The sequence below is a fragment of the Rhipicephalus sanguineus genome, chromosome 8 (assembly GCF_013339695.2).
Source record: "Rhipicephalus sanguineus isolate Rsan-2018 chromosome 8, BIME_Rsan_1.4, whole genome shotgun sequence".
NCBI lineage: Eukaryota > Metazoa > Arthropoda > Arachnida > Ixodida > Ixodidae > Rhipicephalus > Rhipicephalus sanguineus.
The window spans coordinates 47,624,379-47,647,715 of NC_051183.1; the positions used below are offsets into that span (position 1 = coordinate 47,624,379).

The 23,337-nt window shown below is 45.8% G+C and overlaps 2 protein-coding genes across 5 annotated transcripts in view; both read right to left on the reverse strand.

Moving 5' to 3' along the window:
• LOC119401829 (fructose-2,6-bisphosphatase TIGAR) overlaps positions 1-23,337 on the reverse strand; it is a 430,132-nt gene that overhangs the window by 253,020 nt on the left and 153,775 nt on the right. The gene's annotated exons all lie outside the window — the stretch shown is intronic.
• LOC119401827 (spastin) overlaps positions 1-23,337 on the reverse strand; it is a 104,893-nt gene that overhangs the window by 14,883 nt on the left and 66,673 nt on the right. For all 4 annotated transcript variants that reach the window (XM_049418395.1, XM_049418394.1, XM_049418393.1 and 1 more), the window contains 9 exons: positions 21,738-21,821; positions 18,471-18,716; positions 14,815-15,047; positions 13,395-13,631; positions 11,306-11,452; positions 10,766-10,841; positions 5,862-5,953; positions 4,196-4,275; positions 1,025-1,147 (listed from right to left, as the gene is read on the reverse strand). In XM_049418395.1, the coding sequence (XP_049274352.1) occupies positions 1,025-1,147; positions 4,196-4,275; positions 5,862-5,953; positions 10,766-10,841; positions 11,306-11,452; positions 13,395-13,631; positions 14,815-15,047; positions 18,471-18,716; positions 21,738-21,821 (1,318 nt within the window). The remainder of the gene's footprint in view (positions 1-1,024; positions 1,148-4,195; positions 4,276-5,861; positions 5,954-10,765; positions 10,842-11,305; positions 11,453-13,394; positions 13,632-14,814; positions 15,048-18,470; positions 18,717-21,737; positions 21,822-23,337) is intronic.

Genomic DNA, 23,337 nt, shown 5'->3' on the forward strand with positions numbered 1-23,337 from the left:
GAGAAGATGAAGACGTCACATATGGTACAGAAAAGATGTTCAAGGGCATTGTACTCGCACTAAAAGCACTGCACAGCCTAAGGAATGGTGCAGAGAACATGCTTTAGCTAGGTGCAGAATTCTTGCGGAGTAGGCCCCGTTTTCTCACTATTAGCGGTGCGTGCTGTTGGGCAAGTTTGGTATCAACTTTAGGGTGCGAGTGCGAGCTCATTTGTGTGCTCAATCCCACACTCTAAATTGTTTTCTCATAGTTCACAAAAGAAGATTTGCAGTTGATTAGGTTTTCTATGTCCAACTCGTCATTAGCATGAAGACACCATCGACGGCATGTGGTTTTCAAAGCAGTTCCTGTATAGATAGTCAAAGTGTGCTTTACGACACACGGTACAGGCCAAAAAAAGAATGTTGCTTATTTATTTTATGAATTATCATAAGTTCCTTCTCAAGAATGATGGCCTCGCCGACCCTCCAGCCCCACCCCCCCATTTTTCTGTATGCTTAATACATAGCAGAGTGGAGGAGAGAGGGGAGGACTTCTGTGGCAGTCTGGAAAAGCAGTTGGGGGTTCCTCAATGCCATAAAGTTTGAGAACTCCTGGCCTATACTAAGCATGTGGATGCGAAATTATATTTTTGATTCAAAGTATGAAGTATTTGAATATACTGCACTGATACTTACAAATTCTGACTAGTGACATCATTAAATTCGTTATTCTAAAGTTTCAAATACCCGTACACCCTTTCAAATTCTTACCACTAGACTGGAACTGAACCATTGATGAGGGTGAAGTGCTACAAAGAAGGAAACCACTCTCGTGAACATATACCAACAAGCCCAACTGGCAGTCATTCTAAACTAAACCATTGGCGTAGCCAGGGGGGTGCAGAGCTCCCGCGAAATTTCTGAATTTTGCATGTGTATATATGTATACACGCACACATACACAAACCCTCACAAAACCCTCCTGAAAAGAAATTTCTGGCTATGCCCTTGAAGTAAGTGAACGCGATTCCACAACGCTTACCTGGCCAGGTACTTGAGCTTGTCTAGAGACAGCGGGCTGTTCTGCTTCCTGAGAAGCTTTTCGAGAAGCACGAGCCGTGTGTTCTCGTCCGGTAGGGTCACGTACACCCGCTTCGTGAAACGCCTGCGGAGAGTAGCATGTGTAACGCAATCGTGCACAGTCCATGCATCTCGCGAAGTGGAGACTCAGGTACGATTCACTCTTGGAAGACAGCGCACAGTTTGTGTTCCACTGCCTATTAAAGTGGTGGTTTTGCGTAAATATGACATACTACTTTCTTGCAACTATAGGCAGTTCTAGAGCAGCGCAAAACTTTTGGCCCATTCACAAAAGAAGATATGTATGATAAGCGCTTGTCCTATGTACTGTATCTTGTGAATGCACCAAACTTTTCGTGCTACCTATAGTTTAAAGCGTGTCTTACACATGAGGCCATAAGAGAGTTCCTCCATATTTTTGTGCAGAGACATGAATGCATAACTGGCCAAACCAGCAACATGTTTTAAGTCAGAAGGTTAATCTGACATCTTACTTTTGTTTCATCATGTACAACTGCACCTTTTTTCCACTGGTCTTTAATATGTTGTATAGCATTACAATATCAATACAACGCATTATTTTTGTGGTCCCAAAATACTGTATGACTACAGTATTTTATTGACATATGTTCACCATTCCTATCTAGGTAGAATGTTAAAATGATAATATTTTTCAATAAATAGGTATACACTCAATCTGCAACAAAGATTTAACACACTATGCACCAGCATTGCCAGTAGTGCAAATTAAAAACAAAAGGTTAGAAAACTTGTTCGTTGCTACCCATGGTTACATTCTTCCTGTGTTACGCTTAATCATAAGCAACACATCATACAGTTTGGATATCATTCTAATTCACCACAGTACGGCTGCACTGGTCTAGAGAAGCACAAGCTTGCTTCCACTGAAATCCCTTCTGGTATTATGTTTAGTTGCCTGTTTACACGTTTTTTGTATTTACCACGACAATAAAGCCTGAAGCATTGCTAACAACTTCCCAGTACTGGCTGTGTTCGATTAGGAAAACATGCGCAACATTTAATCATTCCCCGCTGCTGGCAGTGCTATGACTACCTTTATGCTCATGAAACATTCAGACATCCTCCAGGCAAGTCACCCGAAGCCATTCGGGATGCTGCATCTTAAAATGCAGAATATCGACAGACATATGGATGTGGTCTTCCTCTCAATTTGTTCCCACCCCAGTGTTATACCTTGAAAAATAACCCCAATATGATTAGAAAGTATTCCACAGTGAGAGACGAATTTAATTATAACCACATGACATTCTTTAACATGTGGCTTAAGGGGAGATGCTACTCGAAAAATGCAAGTTTTTTTCAAAATTACGTATTTTTTGTTTTTACTTGTTTTGTCAAGTTCAGTTTCTCCACTTTCATGTAAAAAAAAATCACGATTGTATTTAAACTGGAAATCGGTTGAAATCACTTTTAAAGAGCACAAGGTGGCCATTAAAAACTAAAAAGAGCTCATTGTCTAGAGTCCCCTGGAAAACAGCACCTGGCTACTTGCCATTGCATTTCACATGAGGAGTTTACCAAAGCCACATGTTCAAAATAACCATGATTCGCAAGCTCTCATGATGGAAGAAATAATTTTAAAAAGCATATCTTTGCCACATAGATGAGCTTTCATTTCTACCTTTAAAATGCATTTTTCTCAAGATGCAATTTTGGGCAACTTCTTAAGTTTGGACATCACGTTTTTGGTACTTCTGATGGCCAGATCAGAACGAAATTTTCCTCACAGATTCCTTAACATGTGAAGAGTGCAATTATCGCCTTCAAAACCTGATATCGCTTATATAATTATTACGAACTTAGGGTAAGCAATTAGTATTGACTGAGCATTTTAAGACTTCTCATATTATAATTTTTCTTGTTCATTAATATGTCTTATACACACTTTCTGCTTAGTTATTTGCATTCTACAGTTAACGTGGAGCAATATGAGCCATTACTGGCTCTTAACCATAAAAGTTTAGTGACAGAAAAAGTGTGCACAAAAAGAGCTATATTTTACACATTGTCATGGTACAAAATGAAAACTATGCAACTTACTATAAAACTGATTACATATTTATTATCAGCATAAAAAGCTATGTAAACAGCTAAAATTTCATTGCCCTAGGCTACAGATTAAAGAAAGTTTTTTTTCGAGTAGAATCTCCCCTTAAATTTGAGTAAATGGATGATCTTGCATTTCGCTCGCTGCTCAAATTTCTTTTTGCTCAAATTCAAGGTCTGAAATGGCACCACCACTACGACATCGACCATCTTGCAGGCTCAAAGCAGCGATTTCGTGAGTCGATAAGATTGCGTCCGAAGCGGATTACAAAGTTAGTTTTGATGCATTGCCAAGGTGTTATGATATCAAGCATACCAAGACTGTCAATAGCCCAGTGCAGCGATGCCTTTATGGATAAGCAGCAGAAATGCACGGAAGCGTGATGATGGCAAGCAGAAAACACGTCAGTATGTTTTAATCATTGACAGTCCTGCACGATAAGCATCTTCAGCTAACCAACAGGCAGTGCATGTGGTCCAGCACAGTTGTAAGCGTATATTGCATGCTTTTAATAGTCCACAATACGCCTCGCGCTGTCGTTTACTGCTGCCTTTTTGTGCCAGCCCGCTAGAGCGCCGCACAGATGTGCTGCTTTTAGGAACGAAAGCAGCTCGCCATCGCCCTACCTGTGTGCGGTCATGTAAGGAGTCAACTCAACTTCACTGTGCTGCATACTGCTGCAGAGGATCACTTTGCTGGAGACACTACCATGTTCGACTATTGCTTGACGTGCCATGTGCTAGACGTCATGAGTATTCTTGTCTGCTCGAAACGAATGTAACCAAAAATCAAACTGGGCATAATTTTGAACCCTAATATTTGATTCGTTTTGCGCGAGAGTTGAACGTGACTGATCGTAGAAGAATTAGATATTTAATTAAACCCTAATTACCATTAATTACTGAAAGTTGCACACAACAACGTATTGCCTCATTTTCTTTCTTGGGATATAATATCGAGTGCCTTGGAATTATATCTTAGACAGTCCATCATAATTCGCGCCCGAAGGGGTTAAACAACACTTGCAGACATCTAGGTACTCACCTAAGTGCAGCGTCGTCCAGCTCTTGAGGCCTATTCGTGGCACCCATCACGAGAATCCGTTCTTCACTCCCAGTGTGGAGCTTCAAGAGAGGGCAGTACACTCAGCTAAAGGCAGGTATACTGCACGCCATTATAATCAATATACAATGACTATGACGACAGTATGGGTGTGTTCAAATTCTGGCCAGCCTTGACCACAGTCCCTGCTGACAGCTGAATGATTTTGTACTTGTGAAATAGAATGCACCTGAAGCCAGACATCTATGCCACAAGATGTCTAGGCAAGGCAGTGAACAGGGTTAGTTGGCAGGCATCCATGACTGCATTGCATTTAGGCATCCACGATTGCATTGCATTTAGTAATGTCAGCGCAATGTGAAGCACAATGCAACCACACACGACACATCAAGGAAAAGCTTGCTAAGACCACACAGTGTAGCTGCACTGTTTCACTGCGCATCTATGAACACAAGAAAAAATACGATTCCACTTGAAGTAAGAACATAGTAAAATGCGGACACATTTTGCTTTGGGAGATGACCTTTCGATTTATCCTTTAAGCCTTCTTCTTACACCACCTCATTTGAGGTAGCCCAAATCTTTTTCACCTTGAAGCTATCTGCACTCTACTACCTGCATCAAGCTAAGTAACTTGCAAAAAAATAGCTACACTCCAGCCAACATCACTGACAGAATGCATAGGCAAAGTTCTTCTGTCGGGCAAACACATTACATGCTGACCCAAACAGAACCTTTCCTCATGTTGAAATACAAAGCTATTTCCTTTGTAACTCTTATCTGAGTGTGATTAACTAGTCAAAGAGGACATATCTGGTCATGGGAGCTGGCGTCATATGATCAGACTGGACTCAACAATTCTCGTACTCATGACTTTATCCTGTTCTCTCAAGCATACAGCCCTCAGCAATAATTCAGGCACGTTTGAATACTAATTATCTATAGGTTATATGACACTTTTAGTGGCCTAGAAATACTACAGCCAAACTATAAAATCATTTTTATTTTCTCTCAATACTTCTAAAATTAGAATGTAATTAAGAGACACTGCACAAAACAGAGGAAAATAAGGTAGACACTGACTCGCACTATGTTGTGTCTCTATCTCATCTTAAGCCCACGTGTCTACTTCTTTTCTGGTCTATAATACACAACCACCTAGATCAGTGACGAGTTTTGTTAAAAAGTTGAACAATCATTCTTTTCACTTTCTTCAGTTTCATAATTTCTGAACAAATAAATACGCAAGCTTGCTGGTGGACAAACAGAATGCACAGACCAGTTCCATTAGCAATACACAGTACTACTAAACTAAAAGGCTAACCAACTTACAGTAGACTCTTGTTAAACGAAACCTTGAGGGACCAGCAAAAACATTTTCTGTTACTAAGAAGTTTCGTTACTAAGAGATGAATAGGGGGGCTTAATTAAAGCAAGACACCAACCACATTCGAGGCAGTTATTCCATTTCAGCAGCAATTCCATTTAACATGATTTAAGTGATTTTTGTTTACTGAGAGTCTACTGTACCCTTGTTTGTAACCATCGACAGGAGGTCCTCCTACAGCCTAGTGCTACTGGACCTCCTCCTATGCGTTAATCTGTACGCTGTTTTTATTAAGCGAATGAGCCTGACTTGACAACTCACCCCATCAAACTCGACGAGGAACTCAGTCTTGAGCCTCCGTGTTGCTTCATGCTCATTGTCTTTCCTCTCGCTGAGCAAGGAGTCAACCTCGTCTGCGCACAAAAAAAAGGCACACACAGGCTGTACTGACACAGCCATGTGATTGGCTTGCTAAGGACTGCGTTATGACTTAACCAGTCCATTTTTTTTATTTATTTACACAGAGACATACACAGTGCAGTGCCTTTTACTGGTGAAGGTGAAAAGGAGAAAAATAAGGGACGTGTATGTAATACTGGAAGCAGGCATTCCCACATCACTAGGTTGCCCTACACAAGATAGCTAACCTCCCGCTCAGAGCATAAATGAGTTGAAAGCACACACCAGTAAGTTGCAAGGGTGTTGTGAACAAAAAAAAAAAACCTTCGGAGAAAAACATCATCAGTAACTGTCAGTCAACCCTAGAAGACATGCTAACAAAATTTTTGATTAGTCCATAAGATTATCTTTAAAGTTCTAACGGCAGCTTTATAACTATGAAAAAAAAAATCGTCACCCAAGCAGTCCGTAAAGATGGTTAACCAGCAAAGTCTACATGTGTGGATCAGGTGTTTATCACGAGCTGGAATCTATTGAACAGTCTTCTGTTATAACCATTGATTTCTCTGTCCACACATTTTACAGATGCATGCTTCCAACTTCGTGTTTGGTGACACGAGCTTAAAGAAAAAGTCGCAGTTTTGCCTCAAGGGCGAAGCAATTAATGCGATAGCAAGAAATTGGAATGTCACAGGAAGAAAGGCAGACAGCTAGAAACTGCGTGCTGCTCAAGCCCAAAGGACACAGGAAAAGAAAACAAACAAGGCGAGTGTGAACTAACTGTCACGGCGAGACACTTGTAGCGTGCTCTTCAAACACAAAACAGGACGCACGAAAAGAATGCACAGGACTAGGTATGAACAGGACGAGTGCAAACTCTCACAGTTGTTAGTTCAACTACCTAGGCCCTACTATACCAGCCCTACCTAGACCCTACTATACCAGAAGACAAGTCCACTTGTCGAAACGTCTGCTCGAGCACCCACCCATTGTTTACGGATTTTTTCATAGCCCCTACCATATCAAAGTCTTCTAGCTAGCAGCTCACTCCTTTTGCAAACGCAGCTGCTGCAGCAAGCGAAGTGAGTTTCGTGTGGTCTACAGTTTCAACGCAAACTTCGTGGTGAAAGCACAAAACGTACAAAACTGCCCCTCGTTACAAAGCAGATGCGGGGGTCTTGGGCCAGCTGTCCCCGAGCGAGCCTTCCCACTTCTTGGACCACCCCCCCTGATTTCGGAGAACGGATTTGCCACCTACAACTGCCGTCTTTCCCCCGAACTGGGCGCTCGAAGGTGGCAGCTACCCGCGGGTCTCCTCCGTGGAACGCGTGTTTGCAACGAGTGTGTTTTCGGTGAAAGCTGGGGCCTTTGTTCGTAAAGGGATTTGCAGTTACCCGAAGTGACATTGCCCCCCTTTCTTCCGAACTGGTCGGACGTGGAGAGTGAGAGTGCAGTGGTCCCTGGCATTGCTATCCTGGGGGCGGTGACCTATGTGTCGAAGAGACGGACCCTCCAAAGGCATGAACGTTTGTGATTGGACGTTTGCTAGTTATGGAGCTTCAAAGGCATGCACGTTTGTGATTGGACATTTGCCGATTAAGGAGTTTCCCCACCATTGGGAAGGAAGCGTATTTAAGGAGGAGCAGAGCGTCTGCTCGGGACGGATCGATCGGACTAGATCTCGTTCCGACGATCCTGTCCTCTATGATGTTGTAAATGAACGTCTGTCAAGTTTTCCTCAACGCCAGTCTCTCTGCCTCGGCTTCCTGCTGTTCTGGACATTCCTGGGCCTGCGGTACGACTCCCGCCACTCAGCTCCACGCTACCCCCTGAGTCCGCGTCGGCCAACGACGCCGCTCGTATCACCCTCAACAGATAATCGTGCGAGCGTGGTCGACCACGCCCTGTATGTCACAGTACAAGTTGAACGCACAGATCCCACCTCCGACGAAACACTAGAGCTTTAGAACTGGGGACTCAAGAAATTTGCAAGCCGCCAGGACGCATGCGCAGAATGCAAGCCACTCTCAGACTCTTGTGCTCGCATTGTCCCAAGACTTTGCAGCGCCTTCCTTTGGGCAGCGGACAAAACTGGATAGTGCGCGACGTCAAGAGAAGAAAATAAAGACGGCGCTTGGCAGTGGCACGTGAAGCCACGGCTCGCGTTCTTTGAGGGCGTCGATTCTGGTCACCAAGATAAAACTTCTCTTGGCTCTAGTTGGTACATATTCATGAGGCTAAAATTACAGTGCAAGCACATTTCTTTGTCCTTCTTACTTTTCGTTTACTTCTTTTGCCCTGCACCCACCTGAATATGATATCATATCGTCGCATATCTAATACACTATCATCCTTGTTAGACGTTTTGGTTTGGAGCGATTGTACTGCGCGCATGTGCGGTCAGGTTGCCTAGGGCTTATATGCATTGGCGTATGAAAGAATAATGCAGTTGTTAGTCGGCGCTTGTGTCGTACCTTCTTTTTTTCGTGGGTGTCTCGTGCATTTGTGCTGTAATTTTAGCCTCAGGATTCTGGTCACAGTGTAAGATATGTACTGTGCTTCTGGTTTAGCCGTCCTGTTCCTTCTCTCCTGTGGCATAAGCCTACAAAAGCCAAAGTGTTCCCGCTAGCGCACGCCACCACGAGCCACAGGATGCTCCTCTTTTTCCATGGCCGACTGGCCACGAGTGGCGCGACGCTACAACCCCAAAATGGAAAACTAGCGTGGGTCACCAGCGATACGAGGCAAACGCAGCGTGGGCAACGATGCAGCATGGCCTGCGTCTTGCATAATTTTCATTTCGCCACATGTGGCATCCCATGCGTTTAACCCAACGCTGCGTGCATTTGGATTCTGCCGTTGGTATCCTGGAGAACGAATGACGCATGGCGTAATTACCTAAGGCAGCGCGCTGCGGAGCAAGGGGTCGCAGGTTTGAATCCCCGGTTGCACGCTTCAGAATTTTTTCTTCTGAATAACTTTAATTTGTGGCTTTTACTTATATATACATACATATACATATACGAAACATGACGGCGACGGCAAAATAGAGCACTGCACGGGCCCGGGCCGGCCCGAAAGCCCGGGCCGGGCCGGGTAAGGGGTTTTTGGATCGGGCCCGGGCCGGGCTCGGGCCCTTGATCTTCGGGCTTGGGTCGGGCTCGGGCCTGAGCCAGGCCCGTATTAGGCCCGGGTCTCATACGTATAGGTATAATTGCGTGTGTACGTTGTGTGGCTTTGTTTTTGTTGTTTTGTGGGGTTTAACTTCCCGAAGCGACCCAAGCTATATGAGACGCCGTCGTTGAGGGCTCCGGGTAATTTAAACCACCTGGAGTGCATTGGCATGCACAGAAATTGCACAGTACAAGACGTCTACAATTTTGCTCCATTGGTATGCTAACGGAATTTCAAGAAACGCCTAATATAAGTTTCCACCATTATAGTGAGTGAAAGACGTTCTTGGGTACCGTGTAAGGAAAGCAACGGTAAACAGATTATAGCGTATATAAGATGTACGCGTTTGTATCTAGGAAAACATTTCGAGTATGCAGCTACGCTCGCATGCCCCTAGACTGGCCAACGCGACTTGTGAGTCATTAATATCACAGGAGCTGTTTTTCGTGCATTTTAAGTGCAAGATGCGGAGCGACTCTTATCCCAGGGCAAACACCGTTGTTGATTCTCCCATTACTAGTGGTGATGCACCATAGAGACACTCGTTTCCCCGAGCGGCGGTGGCGGTGGCGGCGACTCGGGGAAGGGTGGGACAAAGAACTTTGTTGTTTTGAACACGAAAACGTAGTGTAGGTTGGGTGCAGTTGCCTGCCGAGGAGTCAACACGACAGCTTTAATATTTGTAACGCTGTCCAGACTGGCGTATTCCTCCCAGAAGCAGCTAGAGCACGTTTTTTTTTTTTTTCATTGCATTGTGCAATAGATGGAGTTTGCAGGAGACTTGCTACTTTTACTCAACAGCCCTAGCTCGTATGCAGTTGATGTAGACTCAACCTAAAAATGTCTGCCATGCTTTTTTCTCCACTTTATGCAGGTATTACATTTTGTAGTTGTTCTTTGAAATGCAAAAATGAGATTGCGTGGTTAGCACTGCGTGCGTACATGAAAGAGCCAGCTATGACTCCAATTATATTTTATATTGCCCTGCAATCATTTCGCAAGAGTGTTACGCGCGTAATTCACCGAAAGTATACACAGTACTAGTGAAAGTTGTGACACTGAAAGAAGTTCCTAAAACAATCTCTAGAAAATATCTTGTGTGCGGCAGGTATCTTCACAATAACCGAAGGTTGGACAGTGCCTCCTTTACGCTCAAGGCATAACTAGCTGAAACGGGCCGGGCCGGGCTGGGCCGGGCCCAAACCTTTCGGGCCCGGGCCGGGTACGGGCCACACTTAAGAACATCGGGCCGGGCTCGGGCGGGCCGGAGCATGGCGTTTTCGGGCCGGGCCGGGCCCGGGCCGGGAAAGTCGGCCCGTGCAGTGCTCTACGGCAAAAATCTGCCAAGAGCATCCATATAACTGCTATTGCAATAATATAAGGAACACATAAAACATTTTATGGGTAGTCATTCATTTAGCAGCGGGCCTCATCCTTATTTATGCTGACAAAACCTGAAGAGAAATTAGTGCAAGTGCGGAGACATTTCAAAGTAGCGTATGCTAGCACTGCTTCTTTATAGTTTCTGCACGCTCACAGACTCACATACTGCCACATTTTTCCACCTCCTAGCCATACACGGTTTTCCCGAAAAACTTCTATGGAAAAAGTGTTCAAGCAGCATAATGCAGGCTCTGGCCGTAATCGCTTACCGATAAAGATTATGCTGGGTTGCAGTTCTCGCGCAACTGCAAACAGGGCTCGTACCAGCTTCTCGCCTTCACCAACCTTTATTGAGAAAATATGAAAAACAACAATTGCACTACTGTAACCAATTCAAATTGGCACCAAGTCAAAATAAACAATCCTAGATAGGAAAAATCCTCGTTTATTCCACTTTTCCTTCTCAAGTATCCATGAACCAAATGTGATCTTAGGCAAGTGCTGGCTTCAAGTTTGTTTTGTTCAGATTAACCCTTTCGAGAACCAATTAATTCTGTCCAATATGGTTTTACAACACTCCTTGCATTTTTGTCATCACGTTAAGCATATATGTGCAAAACAAATTAGAAAACATAAATTCTTCGGTACGTATTTTTCTAAGGGTACAGGATGTAGACTCCATTTAGGAACTTTACAAGAACGCAAAATATGTAAACTACTTCATGTTAAGCATAGTTACAAATGACTTTTACTCAACACTGCCTCCCATTCAACTTTAGGCACCAGACCCTCCACGAAGAAGTACTCACATATTTCGAAGTCAGCGAAGCCGCGCTGATGTTGAGAAATGTGGAGTGGGACTCGTGGGCCACTGCTTTGGCCAGCATCGTCTTGCCATTGCCCGGCGGCCCAAAGAGCAACAGGCCCTTGGGCGGTGCCCTTAGACCTGTGAACAGCTATAGTGAAAGAAATAAAATTATCAGACTGAACGCAACTCTTCTCAACGTGAAACTCTCTCAACTGGCTACAACAGCAGTGAAATCAATCAATTAATCATGTAATTGATTGATTACACATTTTAAAATTTGCCAAGCTTAGGCCATGTAAGGCCGTACAACGTGCTTTTAAACTCATAAAAATGTTAATTGGAATGCAGGTAATATGTAGCGTCATGCATTATTCCCATAACGACAAAACATCAGCAACGTTAAGGTAACGTTCGCAATGTTGTGGCAACGTTGCATTATAAAATGGTGCTACAAATGGTGTTACACCATGCTTGTGTCTGTGTGTGTGCATTTGCATATGTCGTGTGTTTCTTTTTCTAAAAGAGCCAAATCAAGAAATCGAAACTGGGCTAAATTTCATGCGAGCGTAAAGCGCCTAAGTATCTTTCACTTTTAAAACAATTATGATCAAAGTGGGCCAATTGCTCATTGTAACGACAAAACATCAGCAACGTTAAGGTAACGTTCGCAATGTTAAGTAACGTTCGCAATGTTGTGGCAACGTTGCATTATAAAATGGTGCTACAAATGGTGTTACACCATGCTTGCGTCTGTGTGTGTGGATTTGCATATGTCGTGTTTCTTTTTCTAAGAGCCAGATCAAGAAATCGAAACTGGGCTAAATTTCATGCGAGCGTAAAGCGCCTAAGTATCTTTCACTTTTAAAACAATTATGATCAAAGTGGGCCAATTGCTCATTGTAACGTGAACTAAAAAAGGCAGTTTCGAATAAAAAATGTGCCAGATCCTGCATCTGTTCGAATCAAACTGAGCCAGACCCATTAAACCAGTGCTGCGCCATACTATCGCGGCCAAAACAACCCACATGGCCGCATCCAATCTGTTCGATTTGTGTCCTAGTTGCTTTGCTATCGTGCTTTCGTACCACAATTAGTTTTTCTTGGGCGAGTTGGTATGTTGTAGGAAAAGACTCGAATATAAAGAGTAAGAGGCCAACTTTCCTACTTTCTTCCTTTTAGTGTTTCTTTTCGAGTTTTGTGCTGGAGTATCATGTCCTTTCGCTCCAAGATGGTATATTTAAAGAGAGAAGAAAACTGAAATGAAGACAGTGGGCACCAATCTATTCCTTGAAGAAGGAAGGCCTTCTATAGATGCCAAGAACGAGAAAATACTGCCGAAAATCCAGAGTGGTGCGCCTTTTGCCTTGAAGGACCACTCGCTCTACAAGTCTAGTTATCGCCATTATGCCTATGCAACAAAGAACAGTACTGACGGAAGCACAAGGATGGTGTTAATTTTGTCGCAAAATATTGCTATATTGTTCATTCGCTGTGGTTTACACTTCTGTTATGAGCTAATTCAAGTGCAACTGTAATGTTCTAATCTATAGGAGCCAAATCGAAATTTTGCTCCTGAATACCAACGATAGTGGGCTATATAGATTTTAGGTGCAATATAGATTTGAGGTATTTCAGTGGCATGAGCACACTTGCAAAACACTGTTGGAGCGGACCCGACTATATTGTCAGTAGAAAAAAAACTGCGTTTTTCTCAGTTTCAGCTGAAGTGGACTTAACTCTTTTAGAAAAAAAAAACGCCGAATAGGTGTGTGTGCGTATGTGTGCAAATTTTACCTTACAATGTGGCTTCGCAGCAATGCACATTTCTTCTGAACAAGCAAGTTCACTGCGAGCACTTAAACTATCCATTTCCACATGTTATATACAGTCTATCTTTCATTCTGAATACTTCGAAATTTAGGAAATTTTAGCTTCGACATCGAGGCGTATTTGACTTGTAACATTTGTTTAACACTGTAATATTCGTTTGAATATTCGAAGCGCTCGAATATCCACACATGCCTATCTGAATCTGATCGCCCGAGAAAGCTAGCAGTGCTGCCCAAATTGCAGAAAAGCCGTCAACTCACCTCTGGCCTGTCTGTGGGCAGTATCACCATCTCGCTTAGCGCCTGCTTGGCCACTTCCTGGCCAGCAATGTCGCTGAACAGCACTTCGGGCCCGCCGTCCACGATCTCGTCGAGGATCATGTGTGCGAGCCGTGAGTCGACGCCCTTGAGTGTCGACACCCGCCTCCCTTCACTGCCGCCGCGGAAGGAACCTCCTCGGGAACCGGGTCGCGCTGCTGCAGATGGCTGCTGCCGACCCTGGTTCAAAAGTTTTGTTAGCACGCTGCACTTCAACTTCACATAAAGTACGCAGGTAAAATGATGATATGTCGTTTAGTGGCGCAAGGGCCAGTTACGGCCAAAAAGCGCCATTGCATGACGTATTCTATGAGCAATGCTGTTATCAGTGACTACGAGGAAATGCAACGTGGCTGTAAAGAGGCCTAAAATACTGCGCACGTGTGTAAAATACATATAGTTCAGTAAAACCATGAAGATCAAGCTGGTGAAATAACGTTTCTTCAAGTACATACTAAACGGTATTTCGACAAACATCATGGATGGGCAAGCCCACTCGGTCAAACCTCATTACAACGACGTCGCATCGGACACAAAAGTAGATACTTCATATCCGAAAGTTCGCTATAAACGTATATTCGTGACAGCATAAATGGCAACACAATTACTATCATCAGCATCATCATCATCATCAGCCTGACTGCGCGCACTTAAGGGCAAAGGCCTCTCTTATGTTTCTCCAAGTGATCGCGTGCTGTGGCCACGGTATCCCCGCGAACTTCTCATCTCATCTGCCCACGTAACTATTCTGCCAAACCCTCGCGCGCTTGCCTTCTCTTGGAATCGAGTCAGCAACTCTTCATGAACAGCGGCTATCTTGCCTAGCACTACACGCCCTGCCCATGCCCATTTCTTCTTGTAGATTTCGACTAAGATATCCTAATACCCGTTGTTCCCCGACCCACCCTGCGCTCTTATTGTCCCTTAAGGTTACACCTATTATTATTCTTTCCATCAACCCTACAGAGGGACAGTCCGCTCATGCATATACCAGTCTAAACCTACACACCCATCCAAATCACCATAGGCGTGCGCAGGGTTCCCCATCAGGGGGGGGGGGGGCAAAGGTTCATCACAGCGCCCCACCCACCCTACTAGGTCAATGTATGGGGCAGATTTTGCGCCCCCGCCCCTCTTAGGTGACTAGAAGGCTCAATGTACGGGGCAGATTTCGCGCCCCCCCTCTTAGGTGATTATGGGGGGGGGCGGCCGCCCCTCCTGCACCCCCCCCCCTGTGTGCACGCCTACGCAAATCACACTGCTGACACTTTCTGTGGCTCCTCAGCTTTGGCTGAAGAGCGACAGAAAATTCCAGCTCTCATGAAACACCTATATCTGTAGATTATCGTTAATGCTCTCGCACCCTGGGCTGCTGTGCGTTCGGCTGTTGCTGGTTTAGCCGCCGCCTCGCTGCCGTTGGCGTCGGCGTTGACCCTGCATCGTTGGCAGCAGGCCGGGAAGGCCGCGACGGGGACTTGGCCGTCGTCCGGGCACCCCCGACCGTCGTGTTGCGAGGCAGCGTCTGGGCCCGCGGCGCGACTGCCTGCGTCGCCACTCCGGGCCGCGACGTCGTTGACGCCTGGTTTCTTAACGTAACTGCAGGGGACCGCAGAAGAAAAGTTGAAGCACCAAGTATACCTACTGAGGTACCATCGTGAGCACTATGCGCTGTCGGAAACAAACTGGAAAGGGTGCCGCGGTCCCGCTAAATGTCGGCACGCCGGCCTCGATATTGCGGATAAAAAAGATGTGGCAGTGGCTTAGCTCGGCTATGCCAGGATAACGTAGCGTTACTAAAGGTTCAGCTAATTATTCTTAGCTTTCCTGATTGTCTGCGATTAGCTTGATTATCATGCTTACTGCTGCTCCAATTACACACACACGGTATACGTATTAAGTGGCACATGTATATTTATTTTGCCAGGCAACTACTTCGGGCTTCTCCGCTCTTCTGCGCCGTTGAGCAGCATTTACGCTCTCCTTCTCCATGGCTATACCACGCTGGCAAACGCCAGTCAGAGGCGCTATCAAGCGGCTCCAGCGCAGTGTCAGACGGCGACTGCACGGCGAAGGCGAATAGCTGCGCGCGCTCCGGCGCCAATACGTCTGCCAAGGCTACGACGTCACTCCTCTGGAAAGCGCAGACCGGCGGCGACTAGTCGCGCGCGGCGGCGGCGGAGTGCGAGGGAGGTGCCGGCTTCGGCGCGTGACATCACTGATCCTCGCGCATGCGCAGCACGGCTCTTGAGGATACACGCGAAACTGGCTCGGCTAGGCCAGTGTAGCTAACGCTACAAAACTGCAGCTGATTGCGTATCACGGGCCGCTTGCGAGTATAAGGCGGGTATGCCAAGCAGAGCGCGGCAGTGCGCTGTCAATAGCTCCGCGCAAAAGACCGCCTTTCCATCAGTTTGCTATACATAACTCATAAATGCAAGATACAGCAAAATATGCTTTTAAAAGCAGTATTGCTCATTGCTGCGTGTGGGCGCTACAACAGGCGCTACATTATCCAAGCTGTTATTTGTGTCTGCGTGATATAGTTCGCGCATCGTAAAACATTTACGCGTGGTACGAGTGACAACAGTTCGCGGAAAAGCGCCACCCTTTCCGCTTCATTTTTGACAGCGCCATCCGAGTGTCGGTTGTATGGGGGGTTTGAGGTTATTCGCCACCCGCTCGTGTGTTCCCTGTCATAGCGCTCACGATAGTAAATTCAGGTCTTGCATAAATATTTAAAATTACTTATGAAATAAGCCTACACTTTGCTCCGAGAGAGAGAAGAGGGAGAAAGGAAAGACAGGGAGGTTAACCAGAAGCAGTCTCCGGTTTGCTACCCTGCACGTGGGAAGGGGAAAGGGGGTGTAAGAGAATGAAAGAGAAGAAGAGTTTGTGACGACAGCACGCGACAAAGTACCACAACAACAAAACCAAACAAAACAAAACGAAGTCATAACCGCAGTCCAAGTACTACACAGCACCATTTGCTCCGAGAAACCAAGGCATGCACTGTCCTGCTTCCACTTTGCGCAAGCTGTATGACAGTTACTTGTTAAATGGACAGTAAGAAAAGTAACACGCAAGGGCGAAGCAATAAATGCGACAGCAACAAATTGAAATGTTATACAAAGGGCGGCTAGCAGCCAACTCCTTTCGCGTCCAGCCTGGCGTAACTCAAGAAAACGCCGGCGTAAAGAAAAGCGGCCGCTGCAGAGAGCGAAGCGACCTTCGCGCTGCCCATCGCTTCATCACAAACCGAACAGTGAGAACCGGACGTACAAAGGTCTGCTGATCCATGTCAAGATAAAGCGTGCGCCACTGCGCCCAACCGAACAAAGTGCGGAGTTCTTGCCGGAGCAATGAAGCCGTCCCCCAACCCCCCAAGAGCCTTTCGGGCGACGAAAGACAGCCGGCGCGTATCCTCTCCACCTGAGCGAGTGCAAGCGTCGGCTACGCTCGCACGCTTTCACTCGCACAAAGTACATACGCGAGTCGATGTTATCAATTTGGACTTTATACGGAACCCCACAGCGGCGCCGACGGCAGAAAGGCGTCGAGGGTGTTTACATAATTGCCACTTCGCTATAAGATAATAGGGAAAGCTCCTGCGCAACTTAATTTAGAGGCGTATCTCTTGCGGTAGCAAAGCTTTAGCTCATGTAGTGGTTCTTCAAGCAAATATAAAAGACCCTTAACGATGACACTTCAATGCTACAGCTGCAGGTCGCAATGACGTCGTGAATATTCAATTTCACTGCCTACAACTGCAAGTCTCTAGCGCTAATCTTTTTCCGCCAACTCTGGAGCATAGAGTAGAATTTCAGTCAGCAGAAATTGCTTTAAAAGAATTAATCAGAACAACAGTCTCTTAATCACTGGCTTTGCCTTTGGGTAATGGAAAAAAAAAAGCTTACATTTATCGAAACCAAAAATTTCGCATTTCTCCGTAAACGGAACTGCAGAAGGAAACTCTGAAGAGGTTCAAGTACGTTCTCGCGACACCTGACTTCTACCTAAAAAGCCATTTCCACCCACCACAATTGCGCATTATTTGGCGACTGATTATAAGAATAAGAAGCCCATTTTTACTTTTTAGGATGTCACCGGTGTTCCCATGAAGCCGCAAGTGGCAAAGCCTAGGCCACCCTGGCCATGTACCAGGCCACATATAGCGGGAAAAGCAAGCCGACACATACATTTCTTTAAGCTTAACAAATTTAACAATGTTAAGAGGGCGTATGACAGATAGCGCTACACCTCTTCACATCATTCTCAGCCAAAGGGAACTCCGGTTCATTGGAACACACTTTCCCGGTCCCTTGAGGCTCCATTTAGAGAGATTCTAATCTACACTCTAAGGAAAAATCGAGTATTTTTGGACTATTTCTGCTTAGCAACTATAATTGTCATCTACGTCGCGTACTTTCTTTACGCTATCACCACGGTCCCGGCCCTTCCCGGTCATGAACGGCATGCGCCCCATCACCGTGACATAGTATTCTTGATAGGAAAGTGGCGACAGCCGGGTTTTCAAGAAAGGAAATGCGAGCAAGCCAGATGACGACTATAGTTGTGTGGCAGAAATAATCCCCAAATACTCGATTTCTTTTCTTAGAGTGTACTGTATTATCTAACACTTTACGGCTGGCACAGCCATACGTCGGCAAAATATATTTTGCTCTGAGGGCTCACTCGGACACAGTCTCACCAAAATTTTCCTCAACCGGACACATTCGGACTCAAACTCGTCAAAATATTACTCTTCCGGACTCTAGACTCATGGCCTGGTCCGAGTCTGAGTGAGTCTGAGTGAATCGACTCATGAGTTTCCCGACCTATGGGCACAGCACAGCCTTAGTCACATGTGCAGCATGAAACGCGATTTAGCTAACTGCATTTCGGCTCTTGCTTTGGGTCACTCTCAGTGAAGGGCGACACACAAAAACCGCCGCTGTGGCAAGAAAACGCATCAGGATTATCAGACAAAGCAGGGCCAATTGCCACACAAAAGGCACTGACCACCAGACGGTGCCTTCGGCGACAGCGGCGGCGACAAGCAACGCCGGTGCCTGTCATTCGTCTGGCTACTGGGACCCCCGCCGTTCTCGGCCATCTTCAGCCACGAGGGGCCGTCCAGCTTCGTGGTCGCGTCATGGCCGGGCGCCGCCTTCTGCCATGCTCGGCGCTTCTGGTTGGCCTGAGGCCGGGCCACGCCCGCATGCCAGGGCAGGTCATCGCCAAGGTGCTCAATCTTCACCATGCTCTCTGCGCAGCACATGCAAATGCCAGACACATGCAGCAGCAACACGGGGAAGGGGGGGCATGCAAGCGGTGTGCCACTGCACTAACAGGTGTACGCAACTGCCTGATGCACATCGCGACTGCACAAGTCTAGAGACCACGACAGCGGTGGAGAAGACGATGCGCCTGGGATGATTGGCGCCTACCCACTCTGGGAGATCGGCTAAGAAACGAGCGGACCATATAGTCTTTTTTTTTTTCAAGTCCTACAAGCTGTTACTACGTCAATTAGAAAGGAACGTTAGTCTGAATGAATCCTCATTTTAGACCACTAAATTATTTACGTTGAGTAACCTTTAAAAGCAACAAAAAGTCATTATTGCAGGAGGACGTGACCTAAAATCATTAGTAATTGATGTATTTATTAAATCGCTGTGACTCGCATATAAATTCCTCTACAGCACTGCATATATTCCCGTCCAAGTGTCCCATCACAGAAGCGCCAAATGATAACAGTATAGTCGAACTGGCCGCGGCAGACCCAGTTGCCGCATTATAATTTCAATAGTTATTCTTCTGACGGTGGAAAAACGTTACCTAATTTGCTTACCGGCTGCACCAACAACGGAACACAAGAGATAGCGCAAGGTGCTGTTTCTGCAGTTGTGGAAACGCCGAGTAACGATATCGATATAGAAGTGCACTTCATTTCTACTGAAAAAGTGGCATCTTGCGCACTCTCTCGTGTTCAAGTGTGCAGTGTCGCCGCAGCTACGATGGTCTCTAGACTTTTGCACTCGACTGTATAGTCAAGGGCAACAATATTTAGGCTATAGATCTCCGCCCCTCCCCCCCCCCCCTTTCTTTCTTCTAGCTGTACGGACATCCTCCGACGTTGTACAGGACTCTTGACCACTATGAGCGACTGTGTGGAACTTATCTGCGAGTGTGAAGAATTAAAGGCGCCAAAATGCGAGTGTAAACCTGTTGTAAACCTGTCAAAAGCCTTATATATTTAACTTAGTGCAATTAAACCAGCATTATGCACTCAACCTCAACTTCCACATTGAGTCACGCCACCCCTCCGCTCAAGAGGATCCTTCTCATTGATAATTCACACAAGGATCAATGAAGATAAGAATCAGGGGCTGTTGTGGGGCGAGAACTTCCATAACCAGGCGCTATCGCCACCTACTCGAATGTGAAGTGGAAGAAGCCCTTTCTCGAGCAGCTCCTCTTGTCTAAAGACAGCATCCTCTTCAGTCAAGAGACAGCATCATGCCTCTTGACTGAAGCACACGTGACATGTGGGTTAGGCATCCTGAAAACTTACTCTTACCCTCAATGTTCTCCAGTGTAGTCTATAGTGAGCTAAAATGTAGCTGGGGAAAATTATTTGTAGGGCATGAGAGTTACAAAACAAAACGAAGCCCTGAGAGCCTCAAAAAAACATTAAATTCTGGGGTTTTATGCAGCAAAGTCATAACACAATTATGATTACTGTAGTAGTGGATGACTCCAGATGAATTTTGAGTACCTGTGGTTTTTCAAAGAGCTCCTAATTTAAGTACGCATGTGTACCTGCATCTTGCCCCCATAAAAATGTGGCTGCCATGGCGGGGAATGGAACCCACATCCTTGGTTGTAGCACCTTGGTCTCTATGCTGTCGTAGCAGTTCCTAAAAGCCTCAGCCTATATGTTTGAACGAAAGAAGGAGAATTTTAAGGGCTCGTTTTTCTTTGCTAGAAACAACATTATTTGGAACTAACAGACAAGAAAGCCAAAGAAAGTATAGGGGATGTTATCTCATAGTAATTTTGACGTAAATATCAAGAAAGGGAAGTGGACGAAAAGATAACTTGCTGCCGGCAGGGACCGACATCCCCCATACCCCCATTCCTTGGCTTTCTTGTCTGTTCCAATTAATGTTGTTTCTAGCTAGTTTGATTCTGATACACTGTCACCTACACGTTGATTTACTAAATGTGAAGTACTATGTCTCAACAGATCCGAAAGTCATTATTCATCCAAACTGTATACAGTCAACTTTTCCCCCCAACTCCTACTTTTGAATGTGTGATGTCATTTGGGCAATTTACAGCAGGTCCTCTAGGTACCAAATAAACTAATTAATAATGTCTTTGTGAAGGCACTACAAAAGTAAAGCAGGGCCATTCTGCTAAAGGGTTGCACAACAGGTAAAAAAAACACAGCTCTGGCAATTTGCATTCCATCTAAACGAATTCTGTGCAGTGTGTGGTAAAGCAGCTGTGGGTACTCACAATCTGGCACTTTCATGATTCAAGCAAACTAACTACAAAAGCACACGTGCGACACCACTGCAAAAGTTCTGGCACATTTCAGACTAAATCAAATGGGAAAAGCCATGCAGTGAAGAGGCGCAAGGATTTACAGTGCTCACACAAGTTCGCATTCGTCGCTGCAGAGGCGACCCGAAATAGCAACTTCCAAGGCAATGCACGCAACTAAGCACAGAGCGCACAGTGTCTCGAAGAGACACTGAGTGCCAACGTAGACGCCACAATTGATATCATATGGCCAGTTTAGGCAAGCACATAAAATCTTAATTTGAATGGTCACATACTAGCGCAATACAGGCTTCAGCAAATGCGGATGACTGATATCAACAAATGATTAAATGACTGATGAAATGACAGATCATTAAATTATTCAATGGCCCCATGTGAAATGCACCTGCCAGGCCCATAAAAGGAGTCCTTGGCTTTATGCTCCATGGGGGAAATTGACGAAGCATCGCAGCAGGTAGATAATAGAAACCTCACCTGCAACGGTGACATTAAAATGACCTCAAATTTCTTAATGGAAACTGGTACCTACATGATTAGCTTGCTCTCTTCAGTCATACTTGAGATACTGCAGATTATCAAAACAAGAAACTTCTACAATGACGTTAACGTCCTTCGCACTGAATAAAGTGGGACACCAAGAAACTCTGACATTTAGGTGTTCTGCAGCAGTCACATGATTAGCCAAGACAAAAAAACGAGAGGTCCTTCACCAACCTAAGAAGTCAAGCCTGTCCTTGGCCATTTCAAGGTTGACCCTCATCTTGTCTGTAAGCCTGTGCGCCCTCTCCCATGAAGGACCTGCGTTTATCAAAAAAAAAAGGTTGCATTAGCAGTAGAGTTTGTTTATCCTAATTTGTCACCCGCGGAGGCCACTGCTTGTGTTTGTCCAAAAGGTTGTCCACACGAATATAATGCTTCATGTTAAAGCATACACATAAACAATGGGGAAAAAACCGCGCCAGAAGAACTGAACAGCACTGTCAGCTGAGAATGTTATTATATGATAGTGTTTGTACACACACACATGTATCTCAAAAGACTTATTGTGCAGTTACAATATCAAAATAAATGTCTTGTAGCGCAACTGCCTAGACCCGCGTGAACTGAAATGAGACCAGCATCCTTCTCACTATCTAGCTTAGGAAAAGTAACTACAGTTGAAGTCTACTTTTTGTGCCTCCCTCTCGACCGTAATGTTTTGTTAATTGACGCAGCCTAGAACAGTGCATGTGCTCTTGCTGCCCTCAAGGGTTCAAACTGCCTTAGTCGCATCTGAAATAGCTCTGAAGACCTCCCCGCACACTTCCTGACTGTCTCGGTGCTCGTACTGTGACAGGAGATATGCAGGCGTCTATAACTAAGGAACACATAACACTGGGCATTTACTACTTTTTGGTACAGTCCACCGCAATACGTCAGATACGCTTGACCGCGTAACACTTCTGTATAGCGGTGAAGGTTACTTTGGGGAGCCATTACGACTGACAGCGGACAGGCGAGCGAGAGCACCGGTTCGATGCGGCGTGACAACCACTATGGCGGCGGTGGTGTGATTGACGAACACCGCTTCGAACCCGCAGTCGCAGCTAAGCACGAACAGCACGCCGAAATGTTTCAGTCTCTAAACTTGCCTATTCAGTAGGTCCCTTTTCGCAACTGTAAGGCTAGATTTCCCGCGACGCAGTTTGTCCAACAATGTGGCGGCGCAGTCATTTCTGCAAACAGCCGTGTACAGCATCGTGCGCTGCTGAGATGAACAGGACTCTGCGTAACAGCGCTCTGCGGAGCGTCAGCGCATCCGGCGCAGCGGCGCAGGCGCACAAGAGCACGCCGCTCCTGCTGTACTACAGCCAAGCAAGCGCAGCGCGCTCCAGCGCAGTAGCAGACGACGCGAAGTACCTCCCATGGGTCCAGGCGCCACTGTGCTTCGATGCGCTGGCGCTCCGCGGAGCGCGGCCGCGCTGAGCCGTGTTCACCCTATGAGTGTACAACCCTGTACAAGCGCGGTTTGCTTTCACTATGAACGTGGAAAATGTAGACTCGGTTATTTGTGACATAGACCAAATGCCTAAAATTGAGGTGCATTTGAACCATGACAGGTGCCACCATTGTTTTGGAGAATGTGCGATGCAGAGAAGCGCGCTTCCTATGGAAACTGCGCATTTCTCCACGAGGAATGCAACAGGCGCGTCCGAAAAAAAAAAAAAACTGGTCGTTGGCTAATGCTCACAGGTGGCAATGTAAGTACAAAATGTTAATCGGATACAAGCCAACTTTGCCACTTATTGGGCTCTGCAGTGTAACCACAACACCC